The sequence below is a fragment of the Lytechinus pictus genome, chromosome 5 (assembly GCF_037042905.1).
Source record: "Lytechinus pictus isolate F3 Inbred chromosome 5, Lp3.0, whole genome shotgun sequence".
Taxonomy (NCBI): Eukaryota; Metazoa; Echinodermata; class Echinoidea; order Temnopleuroida; family Toxopneustidae; genus Lytechinus; species Lytechinus pictus.
In genome coordinates this window covers 6390438-6413587 of record NC_087249.1, presented here as the reverse complement: position 1 = coordinate 6413587, position 23150 = coordinate 6390438, and the positions used below count along the sequence as shown (strand labels likewise).

The 23150-nt window shown below is 35.0% G+C and overlaps 1 protein-coding gene across 1 annotated transcript; it reads right to left on the bottom strand.

Moving 5' to 3' along the window:
- Positions 1 to 663: 663 nt before the first annotated feature.
- On the bottom strand, positions 664 to 22251 carry LOC129262504 (ileal sodium/bile acid cotransporter-like). The gene is made up of 5 exons (XM_054900631.2): positions 21882 to 22251; positions 12810 to 13023; positions 8770 to 8963; positions 7481 to 7685; positions 664 to 4970 (listed from the first exon to the last, which is right to left on the bottom strand). The coding sequence occupies exons 2-5, from the start codon at positions 12993 to 12995 to the stop codon at positions 4398 to 4400; spliced, it is 1158 nt and encodes a 385-aa protein (XP_054756606.2). The 5' UTR covers positions 12996 to 13023; positions 21882 to 22251; the 3' UTR covers positions 664 to 4397.
- Between the last annotated feature and the right edge of the window lie 899 nt (positions 22252 to 23150).

The following is a 23150-nucleotide window of genomic DNA, read 5'->3' as shown; positions in this document are numbered from 1 at the left end:
TATTTCATAGAAATCATTGAATTTTAATAATCCAACTTTTTTTCATTTTTATAGCTGGGAGGGGGGGGGGGTGATATGCATATGCGTTGTATGTTCTTAACAATTTGATTTAGTAGTAATTCCAATTTATGTTTTCCTTAAGTTTGGTTATCCTTTAATCATATGGGTTGCACGTCTTCTAATCCCTTTGATATTTTTTTTTCGTAGTGGCACTCCATCCCCTCACAAAAATGAGTTCTTTGAGCAGGGTTGTAATTAAAAAAAAGTTTATTATCCAAAAAAATGAATAAATAAAAATGTTTTTATTGTTTTGAACCTTTTCGAATCGTCTTTTTTTTTTTCAATGATTGATGCAATTTTCAGTTAATGATTTAATCTACAGACTGTTGATATTTTAATTTACAGCATTTACAATACACAAGTTCGAGTAGTAATTTAAAACGTGTTTTTATATTTGTAAAAAAACGGGTTCCTTAAAACAAGTTTTGTAGCGTGTTTTTAAACACAGCGTTTAAAATGGACCATCCCTGCCTACATAAGCAACTATACAATGTATAGAACGTAGGCATTTGGGTTTTTTATAAGATCACGAGTGATATTCTTGTAAGAGCGTTGGCAACCTGATAAGCGAATCAAACACAAGATGGAGACAATAAAAAAAAATTATTTAAAATCAGAGATTTATTTCAGTATATCAAAATAATGCATGAATAATGAGTTGAATCATCATTTTTCCTGAATTATATACGAACTCAATAACGAGTGACTTTAGCTCACACGATGTTAAGCGCATTCAAAAACAAAGAATTAAGAAAAATACATTATTATTATTGATAATATAAGGGCATGCATAACATGACGAAATTAAAAAAATTCTTCAGATGTGTAGTCAAGTATCTTCCCACAATAAAAAAACCCCGCCATTTTCCAGTACATGCTAACTCAACTGGATGATTTCTAAATAAGCTTGAGTATAAGCAGGGCATATTATAATCTAAGAGGTCATTTTACTACTCCATTAAATTCACAATATAAAAAAAGTATGTAAACTGCATTCCAAATAATGATTGCCAAGCTACATGTATATATAAAGTAGGAATCTCGAATTTAATTAGGATGGTGGCATTACCAGTATCAAAAAGTTGGATAGAGCTATATACAACGCGCTCTTTTAAGACCAGCGGAAACACTTCAAAGTGTTCCACAAGGTTCAAATTCAAATTCAAATTTATTTATTTCACTTCCATAAAACAAAAACAAATTGTATACCATATATAAACATAAATATTTGTATCCGTTGCAAAAAAAAAAAAAAAAAAAAAAAAGGTAAAGCGCGCGAAGATCTACACTTTTTTCCTCTTGTGTATAAAGGGTATGTGTGGGAGAGGGTGTGTGTGTGTTGTTTTACGGTGATAATATGGTCCCATATACTGTTAATTGTGTCATGGAGTACTTTTCTTGTAGCTTAAAGGCCTTGTGTGCTGCAGGATACAACGGGCCCCATCCAGGTTTTTTTATATCGATGGGTGACCTTCACACCCCAACATGTGATGACCAACCATGCATTGTCCCTTAAATAATACCACTCACTCCATAAACATGGAATTTATTGTCTAAGATGATACTAAAATCGCTTATAAAACCACCGGATGGCACCAAATGCACATGAACTTTGGAAGAAGAGCTTTGGTGGTGAAAGAAATGGACATTCAACTTGTATATATATATTTTTTACGATCACCTTTATATGATCGAAACAAAAAAAAATCCAATATTAGTTGCAAAGACGTAAAATCCATACTATACAGTAATAGGGATACTATACTATACCGGGGTAACTTTGTCGTAGATTAAATATACTTTATGCAACAGAGCCAAGAATAATACTTTCAATTTCAATACGTCGCTAAAAATAATGATTACAATGATCATAATGATAATTATGATTATGATAACAATAATAATAACAGTTATAATAATGATGATGGTGATAATAATAACAACAACATCAATAATAATAATAGAAGAAGAAGAAGAAATAAGAGAAGGAGAAGAAGAAGAAAAAGATGAAGAAAAAAAATAGCTGACAGGCGGTTTTTTTTGCCAGGTGATACAAAACGCAACTTTCATCACCCCAGATTTAGTACGAGTTACCACTATTACCCGATGTACATGATATGTGACTTATGAATTTCCAGGCAAGCAATGGCAATACTTTTTTGAGTTGTCCAAAATAAGTATGAATCTTCGTTTTAAAAGAAACATATGTACAAAGTATTTTATTAAGTAATTTTCAAACTGATTAGTCGATAAAGTTATCAAATCGGGTTTAAAAGGTTTGTTCTTATGGTTGGATCCAGGTTATTTTCCCGTGATGATGTGAAATGCTCTATGTGACATACACCAGGACCCCCAACAGAAGCTTCTGAACAATTGAAAACTATAAATGTACAATCAGGATCATGGGTTTCACGCCAAAGGGGAAGGGGGGGCAGGAGAACACGTCCCCCTAAGATTTTAAGGGTGGGCCTGGCACATAATAGCCATATCCCCCAATTACTTAGAAGGCTTATATTTCACTTAATTTATTCGATGCAAAATGTGTCTGCAGAATAATTATCTTTCACGTCAAACAATGCTCAAAGCGTGTCCTTGCAGTTCTGAATATATAAAAATCAATCTGCGTTTCGCGCGCTCATTATTTTCTAAGTGAGATACGTATCCTCTAGATGAATTCCTAGAAACAGTCTTTAAAAATTTTCCATCACATGTCAGTATATAAATAATAAAAAGATGCTAGCCCGTGCATTGCGCTTTCAGTTGTTTAGTTGGATGAGACTTCTCTTTTTTTATTACAAGTGAGTGTAGGCCTATATAAATTTCAGATCGCGCTTCGCGCTCGCATTACATATTTAGTTAGATACTGATACTGTTTGCCATTAAAAAGTGCTTAAAAGCTTTAGTTCTTAGATCTGGACATCCGAACTCGTATCATTGCATTAAAGAGATACATGTCCTCTTCAAGAATTCATACATAGGAATATTCTTCAAACGTCCCTTTTTAGGTCAGTATGATAAAATTAATAATTAAGCATGTGCTTTTCCCTCGCACCTTTTGATTAGTGACGTATAAACAGTTTTTATCAAAGGTCTCCTTTTCGCGTCAATATATCAAGGGCGGCACGAATCCCATTCATGATTAAAAAAGATAAAAGTGGAACGCCTCTGGCAGTCTCGCCTGCATTACGCGATTCAACATAGCAGGAGAGCTGACTTTGAAAACTATTGAATATTACTCACAAAAACACCATCTATATGATATCAAAGCAGAATATTCATATATCAAAACTGAATATTCATTTACCCTAAATGACCTTTGACCTTGGTCATGTAACCTATGACTCGTGCAAAACAATGAGTGATACTTGATTACCCTTTCGTCCTTGTTTCATGAACTAGATCCATAAACTTTCAAAACTTATTATGGCAAGTCAACAATTACCCCCAAAATTACCAAAGTTCGTTGACCCTGAACGACCTTGGTCATGTGACCCAAAACTCAGGCAGGATGTTTATTGATACACCATTACACTATGTCCACGTCTCATGAACTAGATCCATAAACTTTTAAAGTTATGACGAAATTTCACAAACTTAACCTTGCTTGCGATTTCTGTGTTGATTCCCCCCAACATGGTCTAAGCCCATTGATCCCAAATGACATTTGACCTTGATCATGTGACATGAAACTCAGGCAGGGTGTTCAGTAATACTTGATTATCCTTATGTCAAAGTTTCATGAACTAGGTCTATATGATATCTAATTTATGATGACATTTCAAAAACTTAACCTTTTTTAAGATTTCATGTTGACGACGCCGCCGTCGGAAAGCGGCACCGATAGTTTCGCTCTGCTATACAAGCGAGACAAACAGAAACAGTTGGAACAGAGAAATTTTGTCTCGTCTGCCCATCAGAGCGAGGATATAGGTGCCGTTTTTTCCGACCCCGGCGGTGTCGTCAACATTGAAATCTTAACCAAATGTCATCATAATTTAATATTCAGACCTAGTTCATGAAACTTGTACATAAATGTATACAACTTACTGATCATCTTGCATGAGTTTCAGGTCACATAATCAGGGTCAAAATGTCATTCAGGGTCAATGAACTTTGATATGTTTCTTATGTTAAGGTTTTGAAATATCTTCATTACATACTTTGATAGTATATGTACCTATTTCATAAAAACTTGGACGCGAGGTAATAATTTTCCTGTTGATTGTCTAGACTGTACACCTCAATAGCAAAGATCTGCGCCACTCAATAAACAAAATGTTAAATCCAGAAGGTACGAGGGGGGGGGGGGGCAATGATTCCAAAAAATATAATACATTCTACATCTTCTTGTACTTGTCACCGTCGGCCCCCATCCGACCAACCGAGTTATTTACACTGACTGTTTGCAAAGCCCTCTTCTCTTCATTCCGAATGACGTCATGGTGGTTTTCGATGTCCTCCTCGTCGTCATCGTCAGCATCTACCTCATCACCAGGCACGACGTCGAAACCGTTTACACGCATGTCCATGAATTGATCGTTCTTCCTCTTACAGTAGACAATTGCTTTGTAGATGCCAATGACTATGAACGAATCGATATAGATAAAGCAGGCGTAGAGGGATGGGTAGAATAACATGTCGAAAAACAAGGGTGAGTTCGCGAACGTTACAACGGTCAGAGTCATGGCCAGAGAAACGTTCTGGGAGCCGGTTTCGAAGGCGATAGTCCGGCACTTCTTGTGCGGCTGTCGGACCAAGAACGCGATGCCGTAACCGAGGAGGTAACCCAGCAGCGGTAACGATGCGGCGCAGAACCAGAGCTGCCACACAGCGTGCAAGAACGTAGGGTTTAAGATGAAGCTGAGCGCGAAAGCGGCGATGATGCACATGAAAGAGAAGATGATTCCAACCTGTGAAAAAAAACAGAAAATAAAGACAATCATGAAGCCTCAGATCAATACAAACAATATATTAAAACAGCTTATTCTCAACTATTCCTGGCAGTCAGTTAAGCGCAAGTAGTAAATAAATCTGAGGAATGTGTTATAACCATACGGTACACAAAATTGAGGCGCGTTAACCGAAAATCATATAATCTGTACAAAGAAAGCATTGACAGCCTAAAAGCGTTTCTCCTACAAAGGTAAGAGAATATCATTCATTACGTCCATTTTGTCAGACATTCTGGTAATTCACCCAACAGAGACTGCTATGTCTTCTAAGTTGAATATATTGGCCTATTTTTTTTTATGGATGGCATATGTTTTCCCTTAATAAGCCTGTAATACTATATAAAGATGGGGGGGGGGGTCAGTCAAAGTGTCTTGAATATTATTGTAAAAAAATATTGAAATTTCCATCTGCCTGATGGTATACCAACCTACAAACCAATACATATGACAACAACCTATAAAATGAATTATTTGAGTGGGGTGAACTGAGATACGATGGGGTCTGTCTCGAGGGGAACTAAGGCGGAACTGGGACAGTCAGGAAGGGAAATTCTAAAATTACATTACAACGTTGGTGATGTTTGTTTTAAACGAGTGCCGAGAAAGTTAGGAGCCGCGAGGTTGTCGTCCGAGGGCATGAGGCCATTATACTTAGTTCCTATAGCCTACATCACTAGCGTACCTACGGGGGGGGGGGGGGGGACAGAGGGGGCAGACTGCCCCCCTGACGAGTCTTGAAGACCTTTTTTTTTTTTTTTTTTGCTTGTCAAATTTGTTTCTGGTACGAAATCATTTATTTGTGGTTGTATACCTTTTTTTTTTTTTTGCTTGTCAAATTTTTTGGCGGACAAATTATTTGCCCCCCTGTGGAAAATCCTAGGTACGCCACTGGCCTACATAGATAATAATGTTGTTCACTATCATAACTGAGAATGAAACATGGGCATACTCTGCTTTATTACAATGTGCCGTATTTTGACTCCATCTGTAGGTAAGGGGTGACATTTATCGTATTCAAGGTGGCAGTGTTGCTTAAAGTGCCCCCCATGAAAATATTGGGAATTTTCGCTCTACGACGCACGACGAATCCAAGAACAAATGAATAATTGTCAAATGACCTTCATGACAAAGAGCAACCAAGAAGTTTTTGTCGAAAATTTGGTGAATCAAAACAGCAATTTCGTCCTAGTGCCTGTAGATTCCGGACAAACGATACTATTTGCAATTTTCGTCAGCTCCGAAAATTAGGACGAAACTCCAGTTCCGGTTCGTAAATTTTCGACAAATACCTCCGTAAATGATCTTTGTCATTTGATTGGCAATTTCAATACATTTAGTGTGTTCTCGAATCCGTCTTGCGTTGCGGTGTGAAAACTCTCTATTACTGTTGCGATATCAATATTTAGCAGAATGCATTTGTAAGGATGCCTCAATCATCGACCATGATAAATCCATCCAAGGCACAAAGAAGGGGAAAGGCCTGGTATTTGTGTATAATATATCATTAAACCATAGAGTTAAAGTTTAGGTTTATATAACTCTATGCATTAAACCCAGATTTCTCTCCTATCTATTCCTCTCGCTCTTCTAACCTCGCCCTTTTTTAGTTCTTCATTTTCTTCAAGTCAATTATTTTTTCCTCTCATTCTCCCCCTCTTCCCATTTACATTTATCTTTCTTCCTGTCTATAACTAACCCTCCTACCTTCTCTTGTTTACCCTTCTAATATACGTTCAAGTACATTGAACTGAATAGAAACCAGGGGCCGCGGAAGCGGGGGGGGGGGGAGGGCTTCAGCCCCCATTTTTTTTCATTGTACTGGAAACAGTACCATTATTATCTCCCCCCCCCCCCGCCCATCGCTTTCCTTCATACTCCCGTCCATTGTTTAGAAGGGTAATGTCCGTGTGGACCATGTAGGGCGCGCGTACCAAATGACCTTCGAAAGATCAACAGTTTTCATCGATCGCAAAAAAAGTTTTCCTTTATCGATCACGACTATTGATTTCAAATTTCGATTTATTTTAAAGAGGGGAGGGAGGGGGTAGGGATCATCCATATTTTCCCCGACCGGCTGCTAAAAGCTGATCTTGTTTTTTTTTTTTGTTTTTTTTTGGGGGGGGGGTTGATGGGATATTACTAACTAAAGGCTGAAGTTTTATTAATAATGATAATTATACTTGATTATATAGCGCTTAATGCTAGGAGTCCACTGGGCCGGTGCCAGTTGAAGCCAGTTGCACCTGGTGTCGCCAATAAGATGCCTAGTGGCGTGCAGTGACTCAAACCGCCTCCCAACTGGCGTGTTGTAGCGCGTAACGGCGCCAACATTGAATTTGGCGTGACGAAAAATTCAAATGTTTGATCTAGTACACATTACTTACTACACATTTCTTTTTCATTCAAGCTTTGTGATATTAAAGCATGCTCCCCGGATGTTTGTTTCATAGAAAAGACAAAAGACCTACTCTGGTGACATATTTGGTCCATTCCTTCTTCCACCAGCGGAGAAACACCCCGAAAACAACGGGAATGAGAATGGTGATAAGAGTGGTGACGATGTTGACGTACGGGATGACCGCCTTGTCGTCTGTCCATACTCGGCTATAGATGAAGAGATTCAGGGGCATCATCCCGATAGCAACTGCCGTGGACACAGCTGTCATGCATACGCTAAAATGGAGGGAAACGTACTAAAATTAACTTCCGTCTTGATTAAAAAAAACACTGCGCGTTAATGCATTAAATAATTCGTTACCATTTAGTCCGTTGATATCACGTTTCATTCAAGTGTTCCGACCGTGCTGCACTATTCATGTTTTTGCCAGTAATGTATGTATATTGGCACAATAATAAAATCTCAGTAGATGATTGTATTGCCCCACCCAGGAAAAAAAAAAGCATATAAATCAGGGGCGGATTCAGAATTTTTCGAAAGGGGGGGGGGCACATTTTCCCGAGGAAAAGGGAGGGGTACGCTTCTGTTTTAACGGCATTTTTCATTTTTATATTACAATTTTTAATTGTGCCTCTTAAAAAAAGGGGGGGCATGGGCCAGCTGTGCCCCCCCCCCCCTCGATCCGCCAGTGATATAAATAAATAGCAATCGTCCCCTTGGTGCCCTGGTATAATATTTGAGATTCGGAGGATACAATCGTCTCGCCTTTTTAAAACTAGGTTTAAAAAATTGACAGGTTAAAGCTTCGCTCATTTTCACAAACATGACAAAAGCCATCTTTATACATCACGGGTGAAACATGTTCACTCTAAAAATAAAGTGCTAATTCAGCACTTACCATGCTTACGGAGCTTGAATAATGACTGCTGATTTTTCTAGTTCAAATTTGAATTAGAAAAAACAGAATAGCAGTCACTAACTAGCTCTTTAAGTGCTAAATTAGCACTTAATATTTTCTTGTATGTGTGCCTGTATATTGATCATTTGGCTCTTTTTTCACTGATTATATGGTTCAACAAAACTAATTATATTTAAGGAACAATAACAGTATTTTTTCAAGACATCATTGAAACATAGATCTCTGAAGATATTGCACACAGCTTGTGTTTTTGAACGTTTTCAAATCAAGCGAAACTTTGAATTGTTATAACATTCTTATTTTACATCCAATTATGATTTGTCAGCCCCTTGCTTGTTTAATATTCTCCATTTATTAAAATCAACTCCTTGTTAGGATGGACTTTGTCTTTTTTTTTAATAACAAAAATATAGGCTTTAAGGATAATTGAATCTCTTTACCTGAGGCAGACATCCCCTTCTGTCCAGTAAGTAAAGAGATTAGAGAGGGTTCCCCCGGGGCAACAGGCAAGGATTAGAAGGGAGAGGGCTCCAGCACTCTCTAATCTGAAGGCAAGGCCGAGACAGAAAGCGATGAGGGGCATGAGGACGAACTGACATAGCATCCCGACAAAGAAACCAGCTGGATGGCGAAACTGTGATCAAAGTGTAATAGTAATCCAACTTTATTTATAGGTATCCATGGACATATACATCATTGTAATATTAATGATAAAGTTAAAGAATTTCTAACATACAGTCGCGATATCATAATCACAGTAAAAACAAGTGCTGTTTTATTTTTTACAACACTGTCTACCATAGAACTTACTAGTATACGATAATTGTTAGAACAGTTTAAACGAGTGTTTAAAATCTTAAACAACACAGTTTAATTTTTTATATTTAATTTTCAAGAAATTAAGCATGGGTGTTTAAACTGTTAAACAACTACTCTCTAAGATTCATATAGTAGACAGCTACTCTCTAAGATTCATATAGTAGACAGCGCTGTATATAACATTTTAAACAATTTTTTTTTACTGGATATGACTAGAGCATTGGCATTATTGCGCCTTTCATTCAAATTAAATAAAAATTTAAATTGACATAAAAATTAAGAACCTGTATAGCGCACCACAAAAATAATTTCAATCTCGCAAAGCAATTACAAACTGAAAGAAGCTAAAACCAAACGCATGAGTGGAGAAGAAAGCCACTTTGTTATTATTGGGGGTCTCGAACCCAAAGTTACTTTATGTTGAACAACTCTACAGTGCGTATCAAAAGAAAAGTTTACACTTTGAAAAAGCCCTGGGAATTAACAAATATACAACATGTGGGTATTTTTTTCACATAAAATCTTGGGTTTGGGTCTCATCTATCCAATGAATGTAAAAGTTTTGACAGAATGTTACACTTGAGTGAGCACTGTCCATTTTTGTAAAGCTCACAGAAATCTGTTTGCGCAGAAATGCTCGTTTTCACGCTGTGTCAAGGGAAAAGGGCGAAATCAAACTTACCCTGCGAAACATTTGTCATTCATTTCTCTTGCACTTTTAGTTAATTAAAATAAAACGGATACATTTAAGCATTTTGTAACAATTTTGCCACCCAAATAGATATTTCAACATTTAGTAAGCACACCCTTTACCCTTTTTGTGCCAGCTGGATCTGAGGACATAACTGAATCTGAACAAAAGTTTATATCAGACATCTCCAGCATTTTTTCACTAAGTTTTTATCATTTAAAGTGGGTTTACATTTCATTTTTCATTTAATACTTTTTTCTCCACACTTTTCCCAAGCTTGACAATGATTAACAAAATGAAAATCAAGCCTAAGCCATTTCATGTAAAACAAAGCTCAGTGTAAAGCAAATATCGTCACGATGGCCTCGGTGTGTTGGGGAGTGGGGTGGGGCGCAATGCACTCTTCGAATTTTTTTGGGCAAGGAAACAAGTCAAAAAAGGTAAAAGATATCTTCAAGTCAATTTTGCTAGCTAAATTTTACGTGTTCTTCATGATTAAGGTCTACTTTTATTCGCATAACTACTTTAAAGTTCTGCGCAAATCATTTTCACTAACTTTTCAAAAGTGAGTGGTGCTCACTCAAGCGGAAATATTTTTCGACAGTTATATCGTCATTTGCTTAAATGGATCTGTATCAATGTTAAAATGTGGAAAATTTTCAGGATATTACAACCGTATAATGTTACAGGATTTTTTCTAAGTGTAAACTTTTTTTGATACGCACTGTTATGTATAAAGATATATTTATTACACATGTTTGTATTTGTGCGGAGACTTGAGAATTTTTTTTCTTTCGAATAAAAGCGGAGCGAGAAAGGATTCCTTGGGAACAACAAAATTGACGATGTCTCATGACTTAGGAGAGGCTCCACATACTAGTCATGCTAGTAGCCATGGCTTATGTAATTTTCCAGGTAAATTTAATTCGAATCCGTGTAGTCTACATTATTCATTTCCAAAGAGGTAGTAGACTAGGCCTATGGAAGAAAGTGAATATGATCGATTATTCACAAAATCATGAAAGCATTTTGTTTAAGGACAATGCTTTTGTCCTTAGTGTCCATAATAATAGTAGAATCGATATCAGTATTCAATCTGCTATACCATGCATCTATCTACATTAACGATTTTATTGATTTAAGCTCCAAGAAGAAAATAATTCAAATGTCTTGTAGTAGTCTAATCTCTTCTCATGTCCAAAATTCACTTTATGACATACAAGTATTAAGGCTTAGTTTGAGATACAATTTAAGGCAATCATTGAGAAAATTTCAGAAATTTCCTTTTAGAATTAAGAATGATTAGTTGGAATATTCTGCTCAAAATGTTGATTATTTTAATTTATATTGTCAAATTTTAAAATGGATCTAATATTTCTTCATGTTTTATATATAGTTTTGTAGTGTTATCTTACATCTACTTCTGTTGTGTTTATACTTTCATGTTGTTTGTACCATTGAGCCTATGCTGCGAAACTATCTTCAAATAGAATACCAATATCATTACTATCATTGTTATTGTTCTTATAATCTTTATTAATGTTATTAATATTATTACCAATATTGTTAATATTATTATCATAATCATCATCATCATTAATATTAATTGTAGAATGAAAGATACAGTAAAGAATTCTTTTGATTTATTGTGTAACGGATTGTAACTTAATTTGAAGTAATCCGCTGTAAGTGATTTTTTTAAATGACAGAAAAGGACGTAGATAGAGAATGTAAATTGACAGACGGTTAGACGTCAAAAGAACGTGCATTAAAGAGATGGTCCGGGCTGAAAGTATGTATAGCTTAATAAATAGTGTATAATTCACTGAACAAATTGCCGAAAGATTTATCAAAATCGGATAACAAATAACAAAGTTATTGAATTTTAAAGTTTAGCAATATTTTGTGAAAACAGTCGTCATGAATATTCATTAGGTGGGCTGATGATGTCGCATCTCCACTTGTTCTTTTGTATTTTATTATATGAAATTAGGTTTATTCAAATGTTTTCCTCCAAGAACTAGAAAATTGGATTGACTACTGATTTAGTGCATTAGGTATCTTTTGCTGCAACTTATTTCATTATAAGGGAGACATATTATTCACACAAATATGAAATAATACTAAATAGGTTCATTAAAAAAATAATCAAAAAAAAATGATTTTATGTAATAACATAAGAAAACGGAAAGTGGGGATGTGACATCATCAGCCCACCTAATGAATATTCATGACGACTGTTTTCACAAAATATTGCTAAACTTTAAACTTCAATAACTTTATTATTTGTTATCAGATTTTGATGAAAGTTTTGACATTTTGCTCAGTGAATTCTACTCTATGTATTAAGATATAAATATTTTCAGCCCGGACCATCCCTTTAATGTTTACCTGTTTGTATTTAGCATAATATAAGCTATTTTGAATTTCAATGTGCATTTCTATTTTAATTTGTGCGCATGAGCGTTGCGCGGCATCGCATCATAGTTACAATCGTTCGAGTAAATCTATCAGAATTGGAAAAACAAAATCTTTCATTGGTTTTGTCATTTATGTTTAATCTCCATATCAGAAGAATTCAACCTTACATTTTTATAGTGAAGCAAGACGAAATCTATTCGATCGATAATATACAACTTTGAAAATACTTTAATGAAAGGAATGCCAAACAAGCAAAAATATCCGGGGCGCAGTCATGATTTTTTGATGTGGGGGATGATTATTATGTGACATCACTTTCTCAGTTGAATTATAGGGGAATTATAGAGGTACACGATCAAGACCTTTCACTTGTATTATGTTCTTTCTCCTTTCTTTCTTTTTCCCATACCCTTTTTTCGTCTTATCACTACTTGTAAAATCAAAGCGATAGCCGCCCCCTGCACTGCCTTTTTGGATATGCCCTGCCCCCATTTCACTAAAAATGAACCAAAAACAACATATTTTTTTTTTCTTTTCTTTTTTACTTACCGTGTCTTTGAAGTCTTTGAGGTCAATTGTACACCCCATGGAGATCATCAGGAATGCGAGGATAAAGATGTTGATCACCTTTGTGACCATCTTTATAGTTTCGATGTTGCTTGGTGCAGTCTCGTTTCCCGCCACATCCATCATCGTTGTTACCATGACAGTGAACGTCTCCGTCTCCAACTCCATTTTGATTCCAGGTGCTTAGACAAAAGAGCTATGCGTGTACGGATAAATGAAAATGAAACTATCACAGATAATATAGTCCATTGATTCCTTAAGTTTCTGATTTGCACTTGAGTCATGCAGTGTCCACTTAGTTTTAGTATTAAATGGCTGTCCTTAAATCGAGAATGTATTCCTATGTGAAACGCCATGGTGATTATACATTTCCCGTAAATCCCGATGTTTTCCAATGTGTCTGTGGGTAGAATGGTGTGGAAAGCGGTGCCACTGTGTGGATAACGTTGTGTGGGACATGCGCATTTCCATAGTGTGGATTTGTGTGAGATGCTATTATGTGAGGCTTGCCATTGTGTGGATACTGTGTGTGGTTTTATCTTGTGTGGGACGTGTGTATGTCTCAGTGTGTGGAGGAAGGTTTATGTGAATACTATGTGGCATCGATTATTGGACCGGAGGAATTTTCATAGTGTGACATGTCTATATCGGATCTGTGTGATGGTGTGGGTGTGGATTGGTATGGTAATTATATGAATATACTGTTGGCTTGTGTGGTCTTTGATATTGATTAAACAGATTCAAACGTACTGCACATACACGAGTAAATCGTCAGCTGTTGTAAACATGATAACTTATCAGTGGCTTACCCCTCGGGTGACACGACGTTTGCTCCTGCGACATTTGCTGTGGTCTTTATGTCTCAGAGGGGATAGGGTTAGAGTAAGGGTTTTAATAAGTTTTCGGTTCAGAATGATGTAAAGATGATGATTAGGGTTTAATAAATTTCGGAAGTTACATTTTATTTTAGCTGAACATGCAGATTTTTCCATCGGAGACATTTGGAAACATTCCTAGAATGTAATGGATGATTCGAGTGTCAAATGAGTCGATTGATCTTCTAGAGATACGTGCCATAATTGGTTAAACAACTTTAGTTTTTATCAAAACCGAGTTCAGAATTTGTTATACAACCTTGTTTACTAGAAAGAATTTTCGATTGTTCATTGAAGCTAAAGGGACTTTATATTATTCTCTTTTTAAAAAGAAAATTGAAACGAATAATCGTCTATTTCTAGCAATAATCATTGCTGTTTAATAATGATTAAAAAAAATGAAACAATACCTGATCAATATCCGGAGTTCCACACTCGTCTGTTTGATATTAGGTCCTTGTTTTTTAACATCTTATATCCATGATATACCAATACTACCTATATGTTATCATTACACTCGCATTTTCTTAACGCACAACAATTTTTTTTATTCACTATAAAACGAAGGCAATTTATGGTTGAATGAAAAATGCAGGTCAGTACTTTTTTTTACTTGGCAGCCCAAAGGGGGGGGGGGGTTAAACCCCCTAACCCCCTTCCCCAACCCCAATCCGTAGATCCGCCTCTGTAATGTGGATAGCACGATTGCTTGAGCCAGCGTCACCCCCATCGTAAGTGGGCGGTATGCAGTCTGAATACCAAAGCCAAACAAAGTGTGTATCTTGACCATGTTGACATGCAGTATTGATTTCGTTGGTGCATGAGTAACACTTCTTGTTTCAATTTAAATGACAAGTCCACCACGACAAAAGTTGAATTGAATAAAAAGAGAAAAATCCAACAAGCAAAACACTGAAAATTTCATCAAAATCGGAGTAAAAAAAAAATTGAAAATTGAACTTTACATACAAATTAAATCTCAACTCCAATCCTTGTGTATTCAGTGAGACTCAGGTGGAAGAATTATGTAATTGATATGGAATCAATATGATCCATCAACTATCCATTCACTTTGGGATAGAATCAGTGCGAAAGACAAGTCCTCTTACCTATATCAGCCAACTACTTTATATGCATGTGTGGGTATGTAGTTTTAGATAAAATGAATATTTATACCGTGTGAACAAAAAATTGACATCTCACAAATCCCCAATTTAAGGGGAAAAAGGCACGAACACATAATTATTATATATGGCTGGACAGAGTATCTTCTCCCAAATAAAATAATTTGATACCATATTTATGTTGTATGTCTTCAAGCTTGGATAGTCAGTAGGTATTCTTTGCAGTGTTGTAAATTGTTAGAAGCGCCAAAGTATAAAAGGCACGACTGCATTGAATGAATCCAGATGCCAATGACGTCATAATCCTGCATGAGTTAGTAAACATATTCATTAATCCCTTTCCAACGAAATTGACTTGAGAATGGATACTCAAACGTGTTAATTAAACAATTATAATGTTAATTATTGTAAAGGAGTTTTGAAATGGATTTTAATGTAACCCTTGTAGGATTATGACATCATTGACAATTTGGCGCATATCAAAATTTACATCACTGCCATGACTGCAGAGAATAACTCCTGGTCATCCACACAAATATGGTATTTGATTATTTGGGAGAACATACTCATATATAACAATTATGTGCTAACAACCTATTTTTCCTTAAATTGGGGATGTGTGAAGTGTCAATATTTTTTTACACATACATGTAGGTTTGTGCAATTACATAATGAGCCAGACATTTTGAGGGATGCAGAGTATGGCATATCTGGCAAAAAATCTTAAAACTTGCAAGCGAGCAGGCAAACTATTTAACCTTTTCAAAAAAAAGATACTACTTCTACTAATACTACGTCTACTACTTCTACTACTACTACTACTACTACTACTACTACTACTACTACTACTACTACTACTACTATTACTACTACTACTACTACTACTATACTACTACTATACTACTACTTCTACTACTACTACTACTACTACTACTACTACTAATACTACTACTACTTCTACTACTACTTCTACTAATACTACTACTACTACTACTACTACTGTTTCTTGTTTCCACTACTATAATACTACTGCTACTAAAACTTAACTTTGAAAATTTAACTATAATTAAAATGATCTGTATAACGTTCAAAATAAAAATAAATATTTGTATGTATTGTAATTACAGAGGAATATTTCGTTTTATTCGTCTCACTTTTCCCAATAATACAGAAAGTGATTTCTTTTTTACAATGTAAAAATCATCAGTAGCCTACTAATTCCTCAAATAAAAAAAGATGATTAAAATACGAAGTAGTGAATGTGTATCAGCTCCATCATTTGCCTCCTGACGTACCATAAGTCTCTTTCCTTTCTCCAATTTATTTCTTATCACTTTCATTTCCGTCATGTTAGCTTTTCGAGTTTACTTCTATAATTATATCATGTATAACCAGAACAAATGAAAGGGAAGCGTGTTAACTCGAAACTGCAATATGACACTCTTACAAACGTGCTTTTCCTTCTTTCTTGTTTCGTAAGCACATATTTTTGTAGCATAAACTTAAACCAGAAAGAGGCATACTCACCTGATATCCCTTTTTAAACAATGTATAGTTTTCTAAAATGTAAATGTGTTTATTAATTTATCTTTGTATATATGTTTAATCGTTTTATGATTTCTGTATACAGTGTATACTGAATCATTTATTATTATTATTATTTATTTATTTTTATTTGTTTATTTTTTCTATTCATTATATATATATATATATATATATATATATTGTTTATTTCTTTATTTTATCTTATTTTTTATTCATAAAATTTCCTTATAAAAGGGGGCCTTCACCCTACAAGCTCTGCTTTTTAGTTGGTCTCCTTCCCTTTCGATTTCATGGTATTATTGTATTATAAAAAATGATTTGAATGTTATATTTTGTAAATATGTATATTGAGCTATCATTGTAAATGTAAAAAGATTGAAAGAGAAAATAAATGAATTGAATTGAATTGAATACAAGCACCATCTGTCTGAAATGATGAAGCGATGTGGCATTTAAAAAAAGTTTGCATTGTATGAAAACGCTGAAATTTCAGAAAAGATCGTACAATTTTGAAGGAAATCATTAAATAATGAAATGAATAATACTACTTACTGAAAGTCCATCCCTATCGCTAATATACTGGTTCAAAGAGTATAATCAGCCCCGTTTTGTATGCCAATGATTATAATGCCTATTGTGTTGCTTATACTCACTTCTCTCGCTTGCAAATTTTCATAAATAAAGCGTAGATTATTTAAAAATCCTGCCCTTAATTCTACTGACCTCATTCTATAACTTGAAATGGCAGCTATTACAAGAAATAAATTTATAGTCTAGGTGATTGGTGAAAAAATGTTCAGAAAATGGTACAAGCATGGAAATTGGCACAAAGGTAGAGTAAGTTACATTGTTAAAATAAACCCTGATTTTACAGGGAAAAAAGATTTTGCAGAAAGCAATAACAAAATCATTCTGTAAATTCATAAACAGGAATTTTTCTGCAATTTAACAGAACAGGTCTGTTTAAAAAGGGGAAAGGGTGTTTCATTAAAGGAAATTTGTAAGGTTCCATACACCAACTACCAATTTCTTGTAAGATTACGCAATCTGGTAAAATTACAGGTGTTTTCGAGACTCTGCTGCAGGAACTTTTTTATTTTAAGGATAATTTTTTTAACAGTGTATCCTAAACATTTTTAGCAGGGGATGCCAACTTGAGTTTCCCAAATATTGCAACGATTACTAGGTTACATATTTACCTCAGTAACTGAGCTTTATTGGGCTTGAGGAACAGTTTCACAAGCAATATGTTACATACATTTTAATCTTAAGCTCAATTCTTTGTATCACGACAGTTTTGATCCATTTATTCATAGTAGCGGTTGCAAATGGATCTTTTCGATAGCAACAATCGTTTATCATAGTTCAAATCATTATAATTTACTCAGAAGAGCTCAGAAATTAATTTTGGCCCATAGATTTCTTATGTGATGAATGTTTCCATAGGTAGACCCAATGAGCGCCAAATCAACGGTTGCTAGGTAACAGTTTTCCTCAATAACCAATACCTATAGGGTGTTTTTATGCTTATAATTTCTATGAGCCACCACATTTTTTCTATTTAAGCATTAAGACATTAATCACAACAACCCAGGAACATGTATATCATGTTTACCCATACCAGTTGATAAGTAACGTGTTTTCTGCAACCGATTGTTAAAGGCCGTATGGTAAGATTATTAATGCGTTTAAGAGGTACTAATAGTAGTAGATGCTTAAAACGTAAAACCTTGCAAAAATTAAACTACCTCATGATATGGTTAATATTTCCGAAAACGATGTTTATGGTTCCACATCATTGACATAATAATACTTGTTGTATGTTAGAAAACCCACCTTAAAATCAATCTTCTCCATTTGGAAACCATAATTATTAGGGATTAATCTAAACACAATTATGTAAAAGATCAATAATTGATTGAATTATTTGGTGTCTTTCATAGTCATGATATATAGTAAAGGGTTATTTGTTAATGTTTGTTATTACTATATAGTTACATACTAATCAATGAATGATTATAGACCTCACGATTTCTTATCTGAGCGATTGACAATAAAGAGACATTCATCGAGAATCAAAAGTCTACAAACCGTTGACATTCAGTAAATTTGTGGCTATCCATTTTCCAAGGGAGCCCTGTATACCTACACATGCCCTTGGAAAGAATTCCACAAAATAAACATTTAACGAGAGTCACTCTTGTAGAAGAACGGTTACAAGAACTCACCAGGAGGTCATGGGTTCTTACAACCTAAACATCTCTGATCTTGGAGAAGTGAAAGAATGACTGCCAAGAATTGATTCAGTCAACTAAGATTAACATAATTTCAAACACCAAAATCTTGCCAGAATGTAATTTTCAAATGAGTGCTTGCATGGATACCGTTTTATCCCTTGCTGACAGTAGTCGGTCGCTTGAAAGGCCTTGGTTTTACCCCCTCCCTTCCGTAGCCTGCAATGGAGATATTAGTTCTCCATGCTGTTCCCGAATTTAATCCTACGTGCAGGGCATGTAGGAGTTGATTTTGACTTGTCAGTTCAGTCTCCAGGTGTTTGACTTGGATCAATCTTGCGCAGCTCCGGGATCTATCATGAAGTGAAAGATCTGTCAGAGTTGATTAGGACCGGTCAGTTCCATTTCGAGGCATGTTGGCCTGGATCCTGCAGCTATATTGATCTATCTCGACTCGATCCTGCAGAAGTTGATTTGGACATGTCTGGTCTGTTTTCAGGTGTTTTGACCTGGATCAGTCCTGCAGCTCCAGTATTTATCATCACGTCAAATATCTCGCAAGAGTTGATTTTGACCGGTCAGTTCTGTTTCAGGCGTGTTGGCCTGGATCCTGCAGCTCCGTGATCAATCATGACTTGAAAGCTCTTGCAGAAGTTGATTTTGACCTGTCAATTCCGATTGCAGGTGTTTTGACTGGGCTCCTTCAGCTTCAAGATCTATCATGACTTAAAAGATCCTGCAGGACTATGCGCACCTGACTTGATGAATTCCTCTGTTGCCTCTAATATTCTTTGTCGAGCATAACGCATGCTTCGCAGTGGCTTTGCTTTCCTCTACTTATGATTAACCAAGAAAGTCTTAAACTTATTTTTTTGAAAAAATATATGCCCAAAGTTTAGAAGGCATGTGCGACACATTTAAATGTACATTCGATTAATTCGCTACAATCGTACTCGAAGTCCCAAGCTATTGGAAAATGTACAGTTGTACATTATTTATCTTCATCATCTAGAAATTACTGTATAATATCGGTAAATTATGCAAATGCCTCTACTGCCCAGCATTATGAAAAAAAAATACATACAGTGGCAATTGCCTTTAAATATTAAGTAAACTAGATACTGAAATATAATGGGCAATGAAAGAAGTAATCTCAAGCAGGTTTGAAGCTAAACCAACACCTTAACATTGCTTTCTATTTTCCAATCATACTTTTTGATGACCTGGTACAACATATAATATATTGCAGTCTACTGCTTCATATTCATGATTTGTAGCATGCGGCGTTAGTAATAAGTGTTAATAAGGCCTACAGCGATCTTCATTTCTCTCAAAAGATTTTGTTGACAATCACCAAATGTACTGCTTTGTTACATATTCACAAGTAGTGCATGTACAGTCAACGATACTTGAGGCTGTTTCAGGTCTGCTGTCCATGCTTCAATGCTATACAGGGAACATACAGTCAATGATGCTTGAGGCTGTTTCAGGTCTACTGTACATGCTATACAGTGCACATACAGTCGATGATGCTTTAGGCTGTTCCAGGTCTACGGTACATGCTATTCAAGTCAGTCAGTAATATCAAAGCCTTACTGACAAGTGTGTGGGCATTACTCGACATTACATCCCAATGACGCTTTGTCATTTAGGAGCGATTCATATCAATCAAATTTCAGCTTCCCTTTGCCCCTCAAAGTTCAGTGTCTTTCCCAGTGTCTCGTGTCACATCCACTACAATACCCTGTGTCAATTTCATAACAGGAGACATCCTATATAATTGTTTAATAGTAAGCTCATTTAATGACCCAGTAATGATTTTTTTTTCGGTGTGTTAGCTGTGTCATGTATGAGTAAAAAAAGTTTGAAGAAAAATAATGAAATAATGTACACCGAAATTAGGTTTGTTACCTATAAACAATTATTATGCAGATAATTTTTTGGACTGCATCTGAACTCTTTTATATAATTATATGATATTTTTTAGATTCCAAGTTTCATACTTTGACAAATGTTCTAACCATATTCTCATTAACATATTATGTCCAGATGTTGTATTCAGGAATATTATCTATAGTTTATATGGAAAATATGTTGCTTAGCAACTGTTGCTATACATGGTTGGAATGTTGCTTGATATGTGATTGTGAAATTGGCGCTTAGAAGTCAAAACATAATTTTAAAATTGAGATAACACCCCAAAAATTGGTGGTTGCTAAGGTAAATAAGTTACCTAGCAACTTTTGCTATACGAGGAGAGATCAGGTTGGCACCCCCAGCTAATAAAATGTTCAGCACCATTTACTCTACCTGTCAGCTAAATTCCACGCTTGTACCATAATCTGAACAATTCTTGCTATTTTTTGCACCGATCATCTAGACTATACGTGATGGAGTGAAACGAACCAATACTTATGACTAACTGAACAGCGGGATCATATTCGACCAGAATACGTGTTTTTAACTTAAGTATAGGAATAATTCTTAATGCTTGTTTACAGCAGGTAAAAATGTGCGCGGGGTATAATTTCGTATTTCAATCGCATTTATCAGTATATGATGTCAGTACAATGAATAATAAAAACACCATTTGCCCTAGGTCTTCTGAACTATATACAGTGGTGCTAAAAAGTTGGTGAACCCCACCAGAAAACGCACTTCTTTATGTTGAGTGTCCAATGTACAATGCTGAATATACTATTCTATCACCTGACTTCACAATTAAACAAAACAGATGGCAGAATTTGAACACTTTTGAACAGGTTCACAAACCTTTTAGTACCACTTTATTATAAACATTTATCAAAAAGTAATTGCGCTGGAAATGTCTGACATTACTTCCAAGAAATTCATGAAATATTGCTTTAAAAGTTCAGTTTTTTTACTTTACCTTCTAATCCAGACAATGCCCGTTCGAACATAGTATAAGTTCAGCAAACAATGAATTTGAACACTTTTATTTCCATTATTTTCCCCTCTGGAGTACGAGGGCAAAATCTGTTTAACGTGGTTTTGTTTTCCTTTTCCTTTTCCGTTACATTTCAAATGAGATGTATGTTTTGATAAACTGTTAATGATTTACACAAGTGTAAAAAGGAGGTTAACTTTAAAGGATTGAATAATAAAAAAATACACTTCCACAAACGGACGACACTGTTTTTCTTTTTCATCTAAGCTAAGCCATTCTACAAAATGAACACACATAGTCATCGAGAATAGGATAATCTATTTAATTTACATAAAGTAAAGGCAATGATTTAGTTAGTAACAACTTACCGTATTGAGGAAATCGGTACCAATGTAATGACTGATTCTGCTTCTGATGAGGACTGGATTCGAATAGGTAGTATAGTCCGTTCTCATTTCAGTATAAAAGAACTATACTCATATAGATGAAGCGATAGATTTGATGATGTAAAGCAACAGGTGTCCAACGTCGAAGGAGTCAAGATGTCAGTTATGAATTTGATTTGATTTTCAAGTAATGAATCAAAACAGAGAGAACTACTCAGGGAGCTATATGAACTTTGCTCCTGCTATATCCATGAACATTAAAGGGCAACGTTAATTGAAATAGAGATAACAGAGTAAGTATATCGTAAACAACAGATCAAACAAGCTCGAGGATGCAACCTCGTACGACCGTAAACAAAACGAATGTCTGTCCCATTTTTTTCAACACTATGTTATAAATGAGAGTACAATATTTTGACTTTGATCTATTTGTATTAATATATTTATTTTTATTTTATACTATATATTATATCACATACTATATACTATATTACTTTATACTATATCACACTCATACAGCATATTGATAATAGTGCAATACGAATATTAATTGCCAATAAAGTAATAAAGCAAGTTAATCAAGTAAGTTAATAAAGTAAAATTCTTCGGAGTAATTCTTGATGAAAATATGACATGGAAATATCACATAGACTACATTTGTAAAAAGATTTCTAGAGTAATTGGAGCATTGAACAGAGTCAAGAAAAATTTACTATTTAACATCCTTGTAAATTTATATAATACCTTGGTCTTGCCATATTTAAACCATCTGGGGTGGCTGTGCATCATACTTATTCCAGAGGATAAAGATGATTAAAAAACGTGTAATAAGGGTAATAACAAATTTCCTTTTTAGAGTTCATACCAGGATTTTATTTTTCAAGCTCAAAATTTTAAAACTAGATGAACTTTATGAAACGCAAATCATTTTATCCATGTACAAATATTTCAATCTAAATGTTACTCTTCCATCTTGTTTTAATACAAATATAGATATTTTACGTAAAGAGAAATTCAAACAAATTATATGTTCCATTTTTTCGCTTTACATTTTCTAAATCTACAAATCGTTATAAAGGGCCAAACATGTAGAATAAGTTACCTGATAGGTTAAAATCGTATGTTACATTCTCATCATTAAAACGTAGATTGAAACAAAACCAACTATCTACTTATACTTAAAATTCCAACCTGCCAACAAGGGAGGGGGTGATGTTCGTGTCGGTTATTATTTTTTGGCGCTTACGATAA

Bases quoted from the DNA above. Each gene is read 5' to 3' on its own strand.
- LOC129262504 (XM_054900631.2), bottom strand. From the start codon at position 12,995: ATGGAGTTGGAGACGGAGACGTTCACTGTCATGGTAACAACGATGATG. The intron at 8,964-12,809 runs GTAAGTAAAAAA...CTTTGATCACAG, and splicing joins TCAAAGACTTCAAAGACACG to TTTCGCCATCCAGCTGGTTT. The intron at 4,971-7,480 runs GTAGGTCTTTTG...TTTTTTTCACAG, and splicing joins GGACCAAATATGTCACCAGA to GTTGGAATCATCTTCTCTTT.